This window comes from Camelina sativa, chromosome 2 (assembly GCF_030686135.1).
Source record: "Camelina sativa cultivar CO46 ecotype springtype chromosome 2, ASM3068613v1".
In the NCBI taxonomy this organism is placed as follows: Eukaryota; Viridiplantae; Streptophyta; class Magnoliopsida; order Brassicales; family Brassicaceae; genus Camelina; species Camelina sativa.
The window spans coordinates 4,063,598-4,080,024 of record NC_141881.1 but is presented as its reverse complement, the minus strand read 5'-3'; the positions used below and the strand labels follow the sequence as shown (position 1 = coordinate 4,080,024).

Below are 16,427 nucleotides of genomic sequence, written 5' to 3'. Positions count from 1 at the left end.
AAAAGTTAAAACCCCAGTATCTTGTCCTTTTATTGCTTGTAGCCGTTTATGATTTTTTTTCTTTTTGATAAAATAATAATTATTATAATAAAAATAAAATAAAAAGAGATAAACTGGCGTTTCTAAAGGAAAACCGTTGGGTAAATGGTGCTTCTCTTTAGGAAAGCGGTATAAGACTTTATCCAAAGGTCAAAACCGCATTTGTTATTATTTTTTTTTCTTTTAGGAAAAAATGCAAATGTTAAAAAAAACTTGTGATTGGTGTAAGTAAAGCATTATTTTGTAAAAAACGCTTTGAAATCCGCTTCTGCTGGTTCCCAATCACAGACATAATTTGCTTTGTCACGCCCCCAATCCGCATCAGAGAAGGCATGAATAGTGAGAGGAGCATCCCAACGCAGAAAAATGCCATGAGACTGAGTTCCAGCAAGATACCGTAGTACCCGTTTCATGGATTGCCAATGCACATTTGTAGGCCTATGCATAAACTGTGAAAGTCGGTTGACCGGGAATGCAATATCTGGTCTTGTAAACGCGAGGTACTGCAAACTCACCACAACCATTCGATATTCTTTTGCATAATCAAGAGGTGTACCAGAGAGAACCCTGAGCTGAGTGGAAGAGGACATTGGTGTGGGAACTGGTTTAGCGTCTTGCATCTTTGTTTTGACCAAAAGATCCGTAATGTATTTCCGTTGCATCAAATGTAGACCAGTTGGAGTGCGTGTGGCCTCAATGCCCAGAAAATAGCTCAAAAGACCAAGATCTTTGAGAGAGAAGCGACGAGCGAGTGATGAGTTGAAAGCACTAACTAAAGTTGGAGGACCCCTGATGATGATATCGTCAATGTAGACAAAAACATAAACATGATATGTGCAATGTTTATAGACAAACAAGCTGTTATCCCCAACCGATGTCTTGTATCCAGATTCAAGCAGAAATTGACGCAACTCTTGATATCAAGCACGGTGCTTGTTTCAAGCTATAGAGGGCCTTCCACAATCTACAGATGTGGTGAGAACACTCGCGATTAACAAAACCTGGAGACTGTGAGACATAATGTTTATACAAATGCCTACATCATCTACTTTGGTGGGAGCCCTGTGTCATGGTCTTCCAAAAAACAGAGAAGTATATCTCGCTCTTCGACTGAAGCTAAATACAGGGCCGTTGCAAACACAACGTCCCAACTCAAGTGGATTTGCTCGCTTTTAACGGAATTAGGTATTGCTCTACCCGTGGCTCAAGTAATCTATTGTGACAATATTGGAGCAACATATCTTTGCGCAAACCCGATTTTTCATTCCAAGATGAAACATGTTGGGATAGACTACCATTTTTGAAACAACCCTTCCCGTTTTTTTTTTTTTTAATACCTTAATTTACTAGTGGTCCCATACCCACTAACATCCTAACATCAATCAACAACCGCGGATAATCAAATAAAACAAATTCCATTAAACCAAAAGAATTCCAACATTCAAATCCAATAACCAATAACATCAATCAAATAAAGAGATAACCAACAACTAACATCCTACAATGATCCTTTGACTTAATCTAGCAACCTAACAACAGCTAGACCACAATCAATCAAGTCTCTAGAACATCCTCCTCCTCATAGCCCTTGATTCCACGATCACACTTTTCCTTTACCTGCACACCACAAACAACAATTGAGATGCGTAAGTATTATCATAAATACTTAGTGAGGCCATCCTCCCATCTACTGGGTTATACACACAAGCAGATGAGACCCTCAAGTTCAAGCAAAACAAACAACACACAACAATACATCAAACCAGAAAAACAAGTCTCGGATAAGACTAGTGTCGACCGATGCCAAACGGTGTCGAACGATGCTACAACAAGGTGTCGACCGATGCCAAACAGTGTCGACCGATGCCCATCAAATTGGTGTCGACCGATGCTCCTGAGTGTCGATCGATGCCTCCCCTGCAGACACGATCTGCGAGAAACCCAGCGACGAACTCCGACTCCAATCAACCCAAAATCGACTCCAATCAAGTCTAACCATCTCGGAATTCACTAGAAATCACACAAACAACGAACCCAAGCAACAAAACAACACAAACAGCAAGGAAAACACTCAAACAAGAGAGATCTCATGCTTAGATCAACCATGGTCAAACACTCACCTCAAGAAAAAGAAGTTTGGATTGAGAAACGTGGAAAACAACACCTCCAGAAGCTTCCCCTTCGATTCCAGCAACAGCTAACCCTCCTACAGCCTCAGATCTCTCCAAAATCACCAAGAACAAGCCCAGAAATCTCAGAAAACGTTTTTCTCTCTTTTCTCTCTTTCTTTTCACTCAACGGCGACAAAATGAGACTCTGAAACCCTAAAATTCGTCCTAAGACACTTATAACTCGATTTAGGGATTTTAATTGAACCAAACCGAACCAATTCGGCAATTAAATCAAACCGGTCGAACCCAGAAATTAGTGGTGTCGATCGATGCCACTAGGGTGTCGATCGACACTCCTTCCAAAATCCCAAATTCTGGTTCGCGGATGTTACAAGTCTGAAGGAGAAGACAAGGTTAGGTTGAAGTTCACAAAGAGGCCAAAGCTAAGAAACCTTATAGGGAAAACGGTGATGTAAAACTAGAACTTGATTATGTTGTGTAAATGAGTGTGAGAGGGAGGTATTGTGGGGTTGATGTTGTTAAACACACAAAAAAAAAATTAAGCAAAAGATATTGATAACAAGGACAACGAACATGTGGGGAGAGTAGCCACAAACAGGTATATAGTGGATAAGAGAGGTGAAAAGTATTATGAGTGTATTGTGCTAAGGATTTTATATTACAAAAATTGTATATAATGAGAAGAAAGATGAGAGTAAAGTAGAAGTTCTCACCATTAGCATTTAACATCTGCATTTACTAGCTATTATGTTTATACATGTAATTAGGTTAGGTGGATTGCTCGAGTCTCCAACCACGAATATGAACCTAATAGGTGCTTTTAAACTTCAAACAAACCGTTATTTTTAAAGTCAAAATAGATCTTAAAAATAAGAATTTAGAAAGAAAAAAAACTGAAAACATTATATAACATTCATACTATTTTCTAAATATTTTTTTACATTTACAGTGATTGTATGTTACGATTGATCTTAAAAATAAGAATTTAGAAAAAAAAAAAAAAAACTGAAAACATTATATAACATTCATACTATTTTCTAAATATTTTTTTACATTTACAGTGATTGTACGTTACGATTGTATGTTACGTTTAAAGTTCAAACCATATTTTGGATAATATTATTTTTGAGTCACGTCGAGATAGTTTTTACCCGTAAAGATCGGATTAGATAAAGGTACCAAAAATTTAAGAGTATACGATCTGTATCCATCCCTTAGCAGACGGGTTTGAAACGTTTGCCAATTTTATTTAGATCATTTGGTTCAGAAAGTTTTAATTTTTTGGCGGCTTTTTATATTATTTGATTATTCAAGTTTTTAACGATCGCTAATTCGGTTGACATTCGATCCAGATTTTTTATCATGTCAATCCAAAGCTCATGGCGAGACGATTATTAGTCTAAACATTCTTAAACTAATATAGGTTTGTATTATAAATATTATACTAAATAAATGAATTTATAAATATAATCCCGTATGTACGTATGGATCCTAGCCAACAGCTGTTCACCCTCGTGAAGACACTTCCTCAGCATCGACACATGAAATACCTTGTGGAACGCACGCATAACCTCAGGCAAGTCCAGCCGGTATGCCACTGGTCCCACCCGCTCAACCACTCTGAACGGTCCCATGTACCTCGGACTCAACTTAGTCTCTGTCAATGACCTGTTCGGACCCCACTAGCCTCACTGCTAGCCCACTAGCCTCACTGCTAGCCCGCTAGCCTCACTCTGCTCAACAAATCTGCTCTATCAACTACCTCCAAACCCAAAGGTTCTTGTGAGATAGCACACAAACTCAATGCACTAATCTCACCTACCAACACCTCCATATCCTGCTCCTGAGCCGAAGCCACCCGCTTCCGACTCAAGGCATCTGCAACCAGATTAGCTTTACCAGGATGGTAAGCTATGTCCAAATCATAATCCGCTACTAACTCCATCCAACGCCTCTGCCTCAAATTCAGCTCAGGCTGAGTAAAAATATACTTCAGACTCTTGTGATCTGTAAATACCTGTACCTTCCCACCATACAGATAGGATCTCCAAATCTTAAGAGCAAAGATCACTGCTGCCATCTCCAAATCATGAGTAGGATAATTAGCTTCATGCTTCCGCAACTGCCACGAAGCATAAGCTATAACCTTCCCCTGCTGCATAAGTACACAACCCAACCCCACTCTAGAAGCATCTGTATACACAACATAAGGCTCGTCCTGCTCCGGCAATGCTAACACCGGCGTGGTAGTCAACATCTGCTTGAGACTTGCAAAACTTGCCTCACACTCTGGTGACCACACAAACGGGACATCCTTCCCTGTAAGCTTAGTCATCGGCTGAGCCATACTCGCAAAACTCCAAACAAACCTCCTGTAGTAACCTGCTAACCCCAGGAAACTCCGAATCTCAGTGGCACTATGCGGCCTCGGCCACTCCCTGATGGACTGAATCTTCTCTGGATCCACTGAAACTCCCTCAGCTGAAACAATATGACCCAAGAACCCCATCTCACGCTGCCAGAAACTGCACTTACTCAGCTTAGCAAACAACTTCTGCTCCCGCAGCTTCTCCAACACTGCTCTCAGATGTACTGCATGCTCCTCAGGACTCTTAGAATATACCAGGATGTCGTCGATGAAAATGATGACTGACACGTCCAGAAACTCCTGGAACACGCTGTTCATCAATCTCATAAACGCAGCTGGCGCGTTTGTCAACCCAAACGGCATCACCACAAACTCATAGTGCCCATATCTCGTCCTGAAGGCTGTCTTCCTCACATCTGCCTCATGAATAGGGATCTGATGATAACCTGAAGCCAAGTCGATCTTGGAGAACCAAGTAGCACCCCTCAACTGATCCAACAACTCATCAATCCTCGGGAGAGGGTACTTGTTCTTCACAGTAACTCGGTTCAAACCCCGGTAGTCAATACACAACCGAAAACTCCCATCCTTCTTCTTAACAAACAACACCGGAGCTCCCCATGGTGAACAACTAGGACGGATAAAACCCTTGCCCAACAAATCCTCCAGCTGCTTCTTCAGCTCTGCCATCTCTGCTGGAGCCATCCTGTAAGGAGCCTTGGATAACGGCATCGTCCCCGGTTCCAGCTCAATGGTAAAAGGATCCGACCGAGATGGTGGTAATCCCTGCAATGACTGGAACACATCCTCAAAGTCCTCCACAACCGGAATACCGCTAACCGTAGACTTCCCCACTGACTCTGGCATAGATATAGTAACCAGATAGGCCTCACGGCCCTTCTCGATCATCTTCCCTGCCTGAACGGCTGAGATCACGAGACTCCCCGAAGTCGGTCTAATACCCTGAAAAACCAACTTCTCTTCTGGACGCTCAAACTCCACTCTACCCCGATAGCAATCCAAATGCACCTTATACCGATGCAACCAATCCATACCAAGAATGACGTCATACAACTCCACTGGACTGATAAGCAAATCCGCTGGCCACGACTCTCCTGCGATCTGAATATCAACTCCTACAGCTCGTCCAATAACCCTCAGAAACTTGCCTCCAGCAACTCTGACAACTCCTGAACGCTCTCCAGAATCCCCTCTGATCCCCGCACTCACGGCACACTCCGGAGTAATGAAGCTATGAGAAGCTCCATAATCAAACATAACATGGGACTTAAACCCGCCCACCAACAAGGTCCCTACACAAATCTCATGTGTTGAGAACCTAACACTTGACCACAAGCAAAAACAAATATAATCTGAACTATTGAATTGACTAAGTTCGAATCTCATAAGTTATACCTGTGATCGCTCCTGCACTAGTGCCACCGGGCTCCTGGGTCGAGTACACCTGAGTCGTCGGCTCAATCCAACCCACCGGCTGCACACCATGCTGCACACCCTGCTGCACCCCTGGCTGAGCTCCAGCCTGCAACACTGCTACTGCCCTCTGCTGCAACTTAGGACAACGAGGCTTGATATGCCCCGTCTCTCTGCAGTAGTAACACACTCGAGTATCGGTCCGCGGCTCCGTCACCGCCCGCTGCTCTGTCACTGCCCGCTGCTCACCTCTCTGTGGACAGCTAGTCACCTTGTGGTCCCTACTACCACACCCAAAGCATCTCGCACCCCCGTGCCTCGACCTCTGCATAGCATCAAACTTCCGCTTCTGCCCTTGCGCAGGCTTGCCGCCCTTGCTAGGAACAGAAGACGGCTGAGACTGCTGTGGCTGCACTGAAGAACCGACCACAACCACCTGTGACCTCAAGTCATCCTCTATCCCAGCTGCAACCTCAACCAACTTCGCTCTCGTAGCATAACTCCTCACTCTACACCGAGTCCTCAAATCATCCCGCAGAGCCAACAAAAACCTCTGCACCTGAGCCGCCTCTGGCTCCCATGCCCTGCCTGCATACCCTACAAGCCGACTGAACTCTGCATCCAGATCCCGCACTGTACGGTTCCCCTGAGTCAGACCCAAGAACCGTGCCTCCATACGATCAAGAGCCTCCTGAGGAAAATACTTGGAGTTAAACTCCCCCACAAAATCTCCCCAAGACATACCCCTCTGCACCCTCCGTGCTGTCACCGACTTCCACCACACACGAGCATCTCTTGACAAGTAAAATACTGCCAGATCCACCCTGTACCGGTCGGGACACCTAAGCGAAAGGAAAATATCCTCCATCCGCTCTCTCCACTCATCCGCTACACTCGGATCGGTACTTCCTGAGAAATACCCTGCTCCCACATGCCGCAGCTGCTCCATCATCCGAACATACTGAGCATCCACTACCTCGGCCCCCGGCTGCACACCTGCCTGCAAACCCGCCACAGGCTGCACCGCTGGACCCTGCCCACCACCCACGGGCGGCACTACCGGATCCTGCCCACCAACCACTGGCGGCACAACTGCTGGAAATCGCTGCAAAGCCTGAGCTACCTGAGCTAGCAAGTCCATCAAGACATCCTCCCTGCCTGGAGCACCTCCCGCTGCAACCCCCACACCCGGGGCAACACCGTGACCGACACCGGGCCCATCCGCCCTGCCGTCACCCAAACCAGCCTGGTCTCCAGACACACTAGGATGAACCTGTGACTCCGCCACCTCCTCACTGGCCATGCTCTGGGTCACACTCACACTGGCCTCAGGAACCTGACCTCGTCCCCGACCCCGACCACGACCACGCCCACGACCATGACCGCGACCAACAACATCCTCACCCCTAACCATCTGTATCATCCAAGAACAGAAGGCTAATTAAACAATAATTCTAATACACAAGAAACACAACTTACCGTGGAATCACAACACAGGCTCGAAGAGGATGTTCTAGGACTTCATGCCACACACAATTGCCAATCACACAATCAATTATAGCATGGAATCCTAAACATCAACAGCAAAAGCACAATGAACCCTAGGCCTAGAACCGTAAGGGCTCTGATACCAAAATGAAACAACCCTTCCCGTTTTTTTTTTTTAATACCTTAATTTACTAGTGGTCCCATACCCACTAACATCCTAACATCAATCAATAACCGCGGATAATCAAATAAAACAAATTCCATTAAACCAAAAGAATTCCAACATTCAAATCCAATAACCAATAACATCAATCAAATAAAGAGATAACCAACAACTAACATCCTACAATGTTCCTTTGACTTAATCTAGCAACCTAACAACAGCTAGACCACAATCAATCAAGTCTCTAGAACATCCTCCTCCTCATAGCCCTTGATTCCACGATCACACTTTTCCTTTACCTGCACACCACAAACAACAATTGAGATGCGTAAGTATTATCATAAATACTTAGTGAGGCCATCCTCCCATCTACTGGGTTATACACACAAGCAGATGAGACCCTCAAGTTCAAGCAAAACAAACAACACACAACAATACATCAAACCAGAAAAACAAGTCTCGGATAAGACTAGTGTCGACCGATGCCAAACGGTGTCGATCGATGCTACAACAAGGTGTCGACCGATGCCAAACAGTGTCGACCGATGCCCATCAAATTGGTGTCGACCGATGCTCCTGAGTGTCGATCGATGCCTCCTCTGCAGACACGATCTGCGCGAAACCCAGCGACGAACTCCGACTCCAATCAACCCAAAATCGACTCCAATCAAGTCTAACCATCTCGGAATTCACTAGAAATCACACAAACAACGAACCCAAGCAACAAAACAACACAAACAGCAAGGAAAACACTCAAACAAGAGAGATCTCATGCTTAGATCAACCATGGTCAAGCACTCACCTCAAGAACAAGAAGTTTGGATTGAGAAACGTGGAAAACAACACCTCCAGAAGCTTCCCCTTCGATTCCAGCAACAGCTAACCCTCCTACAGCCTCAGATCTCTCCAAAATCACCAAGAACAAGCCCATAAATCTCAGAAAACGTTTTTCTCTCTTTTCTCTCTTTCTTTTCACTCAACAGCGACAAAATGAGACTCTGAAACCCTAAAATTCGTCCTAAGACACTTATAACTCGATTTAGGGATTTTAATTGAACCAAACCGAACCAATTCGGCAATTAAATCAAACCGGTCGAACCCAGAAATTAGTGGTGTCGATCGATGCCACTAGGGTGTCGATCGACACTCCTTCCAAAATCCCAAATTCTGGTTCGCGGATGTTACAATTTTGTTCGCGAAAACATTCAATCCGGCACACTCAGGGTAGCTCATATTTCAGGCGATGACCAGCTTGCTGACGCGCTCACCAAACCGCTTCCTCCACCTCGGTTTCTGGACTTGAATTTCAAGATTGGAGTCAAGAAATTGCCTCCATCTTGAGCGGGCGTATAGAGAAGAGAAGTGTAATAGAGGTTAAATGTGTAATTAGGAGTGTGCAAAACCCTTATGTATATGACTATATATATTGTAACATCTTCTATCAATAGAATCAAGCATTTCCTTACATATAACAGTTCTATAATTCTATTATCTTTGTTTTTTCATTTTGAATTTTTGTGGCAAAAATGGCGTATCTTGCAAACGCTAGTGCATTGCCTGATCGTTTTATGACACTAAATGGTGAGACTTCATCGATACGCTGAACCTAGGCGGATGCTGGATCATAAGAAGATGAACTTGGAAAAGCTCTACGAGAAGCTCAAAGAAGCTATCAAGAAAGTGGTTGCGTATGGGAGAACCCACAATGATACATATATAGGTTAATAACACTTTCCTTGTCAAGCTCTCTTATAAAGTGATTGGGCCTTTGGAAACTGAATGAGAATATCAGCTAAATTGGGAAAGTTATAATGTGCCTTGAGTCTTGATAACTTGGGGAAGAAGTTATGGTTTCTTGGGACGTCTAGATACATTCTAGGAAGCTTATGGATGGTCTTGAGAGTCTCACATAGGTGCAGCATTGAATAAGGAAAAAGTCGTTGTGTTATAAAGATAAGCAAATCCAAATAAGGAAAGTTGCACTTTAACTTGATCGGCATAATCAAGTGAGGTGGGGTGCATCCTAAGATGTGTGGTGAAGTCTCCAGGACGCCAAGGGATGCTTTAGTTTGAGCCATTTATGGAAAGATCCATTTTGAGTGATAACTGACCTGTGGAAAGGCTCCCTGACCCATGTCTTGAACTAGCTCGAAACGATGGTGGCTTTCTTTGATCATCGTCCTTAGAATATGTGTAGGAAGATTTGTGGAAGGATGTTGCCTCATTAAAAATCTTTCTAGATAACCCATTGGAAAAAATCCTCGATAAGGGAAAAAGAGTGCAATAGTCTCATTCCAACGATTTGATCTTTCAGCTCGCTGAATGTCTACATCACTTCTAGTTCCACTGGTCAGCTCCAAATTATGTTTTTTACTGATTCTTGCACATATTGGAAGGATATGATAGCTCTCCTTAACTAGTACAAGTTGGTTCTCTCCAAAAAATACTTCAGGAAGTCTATCGGGAAGTTCGTCTTGTTCATCAAGAAGTATCTCAAAAAGTACTTCAGCTACTGCTTCAGCCGGTAATTCAGCTCCCATTCTTACATCAAAAGGTAACAATCTAGTTAGGACATCAAAAGTGTCCTAAAACAATCTATAAAGACTCGATAAAAAACGAAAAGACTCCAAAAACACGTTTTAACTCAATAAAAATATAAAATAAAAGAAAAATAGAGACTCAAAACCGATAAAAATGCCATATATGATTTGCTAATAGGGCGAGTATATATAGACATGTTAATTTTACATTTTCTTGAACTAGCTATTTAAGCCCAGCGAGACTTTCTTGTAAATATATAATTGAGAATTTGCTGTCTCTAATAAACTCTGATGAGTTTAATATATAATAGTATACTAGATATTTATCCACGGTACACTGCGGGGCTATTTTTCTATAAAAAATGTAATTTATTTTATAGATTAACTATGTATAACTAATGTTTAATTTATATTTTTTAAATGTACAACTTTACAAATTATATTTTTAATATTCATAAAATGTAAACAAACCAATAAAATAATTGACTCGTGGTTCAACCAGTTCGACTAATTGTCCCAGTACCCGAAAAACTTTCGGTTCACCTTCCGGTCTGGTGTTAAAAACATTGTCGTTTATTGATTAGGCCGATTGTTTAGGAAATGTCTGTATGAAAAAATATTGTTCTGTAAAATTAGAAAATTAATATTAATTAAATTAATTATAAACTTAATATTTAATGTTAAAGGGAGTGGTTCCTATTGTTTTGGAAATTTTATTAGGACAGGAAATCTTGTTTCCAAAAATAAAAACTTAATACTAATTAATTAAATAAAAACAAATTAATAATTAATGCAAATGGCATGATTGTAAATAGGTTGCAACTTCAGGATTTATTTGTTAAATGTCTCCAAAAATGTATATATAGATAGAAAGAAACATTAATTTATATATATATATATTCTAATGGCATATAATAATAAAATAAATATTTTGTTATATATTTTTACTGGCACATTGAATAAATTAAAAAAAAATTTGTAAATATATTTATCTTGAGATGCATAACTGCAATTAAATCTCCAAATCGCTCTGACGACGACACATCAACATTTTCAATAAAGTGTTTCCCTTTTAATATATAGGGGATTCATTTGTTTCAGTTTGTTCCTTTTTCTCTTCTTCTTCTTAATCGTTGTCAAGTTTTTGGGAAATCCCCTCTATAAAAGATTTGTCTCAAGTAATACATAATCATTAAATCTGTATTAATTTAACCCTTGAGGTTTTTAATATTCTAGGCTCTAGATTATTTAATGGCTCCTACAATTCATTACAAATTAAAGAAGATAAAAATAGTTCACATATCGACGATGAAGTGGTCTTGACCGATGAGATGATTTGGAGCTAAAAACAAACCACTAAGACTATTTTTCTTTCATTTCCTTATATGTCCGTTAAAAACTTCAAATTCATAACTGAACCAATATGAGAACAAAAAAAAAAAAGATTACAAAAAATTTTAAACATTCAAATAATCACTCTTTGTAACGCGTTTCTTTGTTTCATTAATCATTTTAAATTAGAGCCCCTAATCATGAACTCATATTATCAATAATCGATTCTTAAAAAATAATTTGATAAAGGAATCGATTTTCTCTATCTCCAAAAGGAAAACGTAACGTACTGTTTTTTTTCTTTTTGGGGCAAATTTTGAGACGAACTGTTTTTTTTTTTTTTTGTGTGTTAAAATCACTAACCAATAATAATAATAAAAAACGTCATGATAAACGTTTTTCACAATATCTCAGATTCATAATTTTATTATCTTCTTTTTTTTTTTCATTTGAAATCTTTGTAGAAAAAAATGGCTACTGCCGCAAACATATTGGTGAAGGCTATGTTAATGTTCTAAATGCTTCTCAGAATATTGTCAAGTTTCTATATCTCTTTAGGCTATATTGTCTTTCTATATATTGCTTGTATAGTCGGTCTCTTAGGGTTGTATATATACGTTTGTCATTATCAATGAAACGCAGAATCTTTTGGCACAAGTCTTATTATGGTATCAGAGCCAAAAGCAACAACAAAACCCTAAAAGTTCAAAGTTCGTAGTTGACATGGGAGAAGGCGAGAAGAAGGAAAACTTTGAAGCGAGTGAGACAAAGGTCGCGGAAGCGATGTCTTCACCAATAAAACACGAGAAATTCGGAAGTGTAAGATGATAGGTGAGATTCGGAAGCTTTGTACGGAGATCTTGCAATTTCATCATCAAACTGGTCAATCCAATGTGGTGCCATGGAAGAGGTCAAGAAGAAGCTCAATGATTAAAAAATGAAGGTAGAAGAGCTCATCGATCGGTTACTTTTACTTTTTTTTCATTGCAGCTCTCTTATATATAAGTATTGAGATACTGTTCTGTATCTAAACTCTTTGAGGGCGAGTGATACTGTAAGTGAAACCTTATACATTTGTAAGTAAAATAATTGGGGAATTGCTGTCTCTAAACTCTGATGAGTTTTACATATGCTTTTGTTCTCATTCATTATATGCTTTTCTTTATGTGTCACACCCTCTAATTGAATCATATTCTCGTTTCTTAATCTTCCATAATGATGATTCCGTGGCCTTGAGTCTTGTGCCCCAAATCAAGCGACAGAAGATATATAGAAAGGTCTTAGGGTAAGATGAAAAAGAAGACGAAAAATCAAGTTATAATGCATGAATGTTTAGAGTTATAAAATTTCTAGCTATGTTTGATCTTTACCTTTTTCATATTGTGGGTGTAATATATAGTTTCCTAAAACATCTACCTGTTAATGATTTAATACCAAATACTATGTGATATTATCTTTCAAAGTTTGTGAATTATGTTTTGTCCTCAATAACAAAATATTTGATACCACATAATTTTAACGATAACCAATAGCAAATAATTTCAAAAGTACGTTGATCAGTAACAAAAAACTAAGACAATATGACTAATTTTCTTTCATTTCTTATATATCCACTGAAAAAGAGAGTAAGATTAATTAAAAATTAAATTGTAGAGAAATGAACCTTCACGGAGTATAACAGGTGGAGAGTTGAAGTACGCAACTCAAAATTGTCACCTTTTTCAGCTATAAATGGAGATGTTTGGAAAAGGTTTTTACATCCCAACACACACAAAATTCTCTCACAATCTCGCATTTTATAATTTTGTCATCTTTTTCTTTCTTTCTTTGAAATCTTTGTGAGAAAAAATGGCTAATGTTGGAAACACTAGTGTGTCTACTAGTATTGAAGAGCTGAATCGTGAGATAACAGAGTTGAAAGATGAGATTGAGAAGCTCTGGGCGGAGAACGTCCAACTTCATCATCCAACTGGTCGACCTGATGTTGGTGCCATTGAAGAGGTCAAGAAGAAGCTCAAGGATAAGAAAGTGAAGTTGGAAGAGCTCTCCGAGAAGATGAAAGAAGTTAAGAAAGAGATGGAGGAAACCCATGAGTGATAGGTTACTTTTACTATTCCAGAATGAAGCTCTCTTATAAATAAGTAACTGAGATATTGATCTGTGTCTAATCAACTCTTGAGGGCGAGTGAAATATATAGACATGTTAAGTTTAAATTTTCTTGAAGTTTTTATGTCCAGCGAGACTTTCTTATAAGTAAAAAAATTGGGAAATTTGTTGTCTCTAAACTCATCTCTGATGAGTTTTATATCCCTATAATATATGCACATTTGGTTCTGCATTTCTTCTCTTCTTGTTCCTTATGAGTCATATATTCTCATTTCCTGATCGTTTATCGTGTTCTTGGAAAATACCCATTAAAGATTTGTCTCAATCACAATCAGAGGTTTAACTCTTGAGGTTTTTAATATTCAGCTATATATGTTTAATCCTATTATTTATTACATATTAAAGAAGAATAAAATAGTTCAACCGACGATGAAGTGGTCTTGACAAAGCACTACTATTTTTCTTTCATTTTCTTATATGTCCATTGAAAACTTCAAATTCTTTACTAAAACAAAATGAACACTCTTGGTAACACGTTTTCCTTCGTCGTAATTACTAGTTTCTTTGTTTTCGTTTAGCAATAAGATTTCCTAATCATGAATTCATATTATCAATAACCAATTATATATATATATATATATATATATATATATATCTATATATATCTCTCTCCAGAGAGAAAACGTAAGGCACTGTTTTCTTATTTTTGTGTGTGTTAAATGTTAACATGTTAATGCTTATCACTAACAAAGAAATAAAGACGTCTTGATCAAACATCCAGAGCTTAGCCAATCATTCATTAGGTTAGAGCAGAAAAGTAGCATTTACATTTTATATTTATACAACCACTCTATAGGGAATATTGGGTGCTTAATACCTTAATTAACCATTTATAAAAAGTTGAGAGAGAAGTAGTATTACGATTGTTATTAGTGACTAGATGGATAGTTTAAGTGTGCAATTCACCATTATATATTTTCACCTTTTCAGTAGAGATACATGCTTAGAATAGGATTATATACATCCCAACACATTACATACTTACATTACGCCGAAACCCACACGGCCACATATCATAGGTTAATTTTAACTAAGTTATCATATTAAGTTTGTTATTAGTGACTAGATGGATAGTTAAGTACGCAATTATATTCACCATATCACCTTTTTCAATAGAGATACATGCATGCTTGCTTGGAAGAGGGTTTACATCCCAACACATTATATTACGCGAAAACCTCCACATGCCCACATATTGCTTAAATTTACATTTCTTGACCAAATTAAACTTAACGTAACAAAATGATAACAAATATATGCTTGATAACCAAGCTGAGTACTGCTCCAAATTAAACATAAGATTTTACAGAAGATAACCACATCTATATATATATATATATATATATATTGCTTGACAACCGAGCTGAATACTTTTCGGTGGGATATATGAAAAAAGAACATTGGTATAAAAAAAAATCAACATATAAAAAGAGTGGCTGACGAAGTCATCACAACCATTATTACATATCGAATATGGTAATTAAGTTAGTTCAAAAATAAATTAAAAACTTATATATTAAATATAAAACAACCTTCATGGTTCTTTCCTAAAGGCACCTCTAAATAGAAAGAAGGTAATCTCTGAAGTGAGATTATTGCCTTAATGAACCGTAAACTTGTAAGAGAAGTAGTGAGTTTGTGTTAGTTGCGTAGATGAAGAGTTACATACGCAACTCAGCATTTTTTACATCTTCCAGCTATAGATAGAGATATTTAGAAGAGGTTTTACCTTCCAACTCATTCCAACGCAGTTTTATAATTCTTTTATCTTTTTTTTTTTCATTTGAAATTTTCATGGCAAAAATAGCTTATCTTGCAAACGCTTGCGCACTGCATGATCGCTTTATGACACTAAATGGAGAATTGACGCTGGCGCAAAATAAGTTTCAGTTCAAATGCGCGGAGTTAGTGAGAGACGCTGAACCTAAGCGGGAGTTCAGATCATAAAAAAAGATGGATTTGGAAAAGCTCTACGAGAAGCTCAAAAAAGCTATCAAGAAAGTGGTTGCTTACGCGGAGAACCCAGTGATTCATATATAGGTCAATAATACTTTGATTGTGAAACTCTCTTATAAATAAATAATTGGGATATTGCTATGTGTCTAAACTATGAGAGCGAATATATATATACATGATAATTTTACATTTTCTTGAACAATTAAGTCCAGCGAGACTTTCTTGTAAATAAATAACTGAGAATTTGCTCTCTAATAAACTCTGATGAGTTTTACGTATAATAGTATATGCATTTGTTTCAATTTTCTTCCTTTTTCTCTGCTTCTTTTTCTTGATCTTTGTCGAGTTCTTGGGAAATCCCCCATATAAAAGATTTGTCTCAATCACAAGTTATACACAATCACTAAATCTGTATTAGTTTAACCCTTGATGTTTTTAATCGAGGCTCTAGCTTATTTAATCCTACAATTCATTACAAATTAAAGGAGATAAAAACAGTTCAATGCGACGATAAAGTGGTCTTGACCGATGAGATGAATTGGTGCTAAAAACAAACCACTAAGACTATTTTTCTTTCATTTCCTTATATGTCCATTGAAAACTTCAAATTCTTATGCTAAAAAAATTGAACTTGTGAACCAATATGAGAACAAAAAATATTTAAACGTTCAAATAAACACTCTTCGTAACACGTTTTCCTTCGTCATAGTTACTAGTTTCTTTGTTTCATTTATCATTTTAAATAATCATGAACTCGTATTTATCAATAATCGATTCTAAAAAAAAGTTTGAAAAAATAATTGTTTAA

At 38.6% G+C, this 16,427-nt stretch overlaps 1 protein-coding gene across 1 annotated transcript; it reads left to right on the top strand.

The window, feature by feature from the left end:
• The first annotated feature begins 13,275 nt into the window (after positions 1 to 13,275).
• Positions 13,276 to 13,835, top strand: LOC104717327 (uncharacterized). Its single transcript, XM_010434881.2, has one exon. The coding sequence runs from the start codon at positions 13,345 to 13,347 to the stop codon at positions 13,591 to 13,593; it is 249 nt and encodes an 82-aa protein (XP_010433183.1). The 5' UTR covers positions 13,276 to 13,344; the 3' UTR covers positions 13,594 to 13,835.
• Positions 13,836 to 16,427: the final 2,592 nt, after the last annotated feature.

Excerpts from the sequence above, each read along its gene's own strand:
- LOC104717327 (XM_010434881.2), top strand. The coding sequence starts at position 13,345 with ATGGCTAATGTTGGAAACACTAGTGTGTCTACTAGTATTGAAGAGCTG.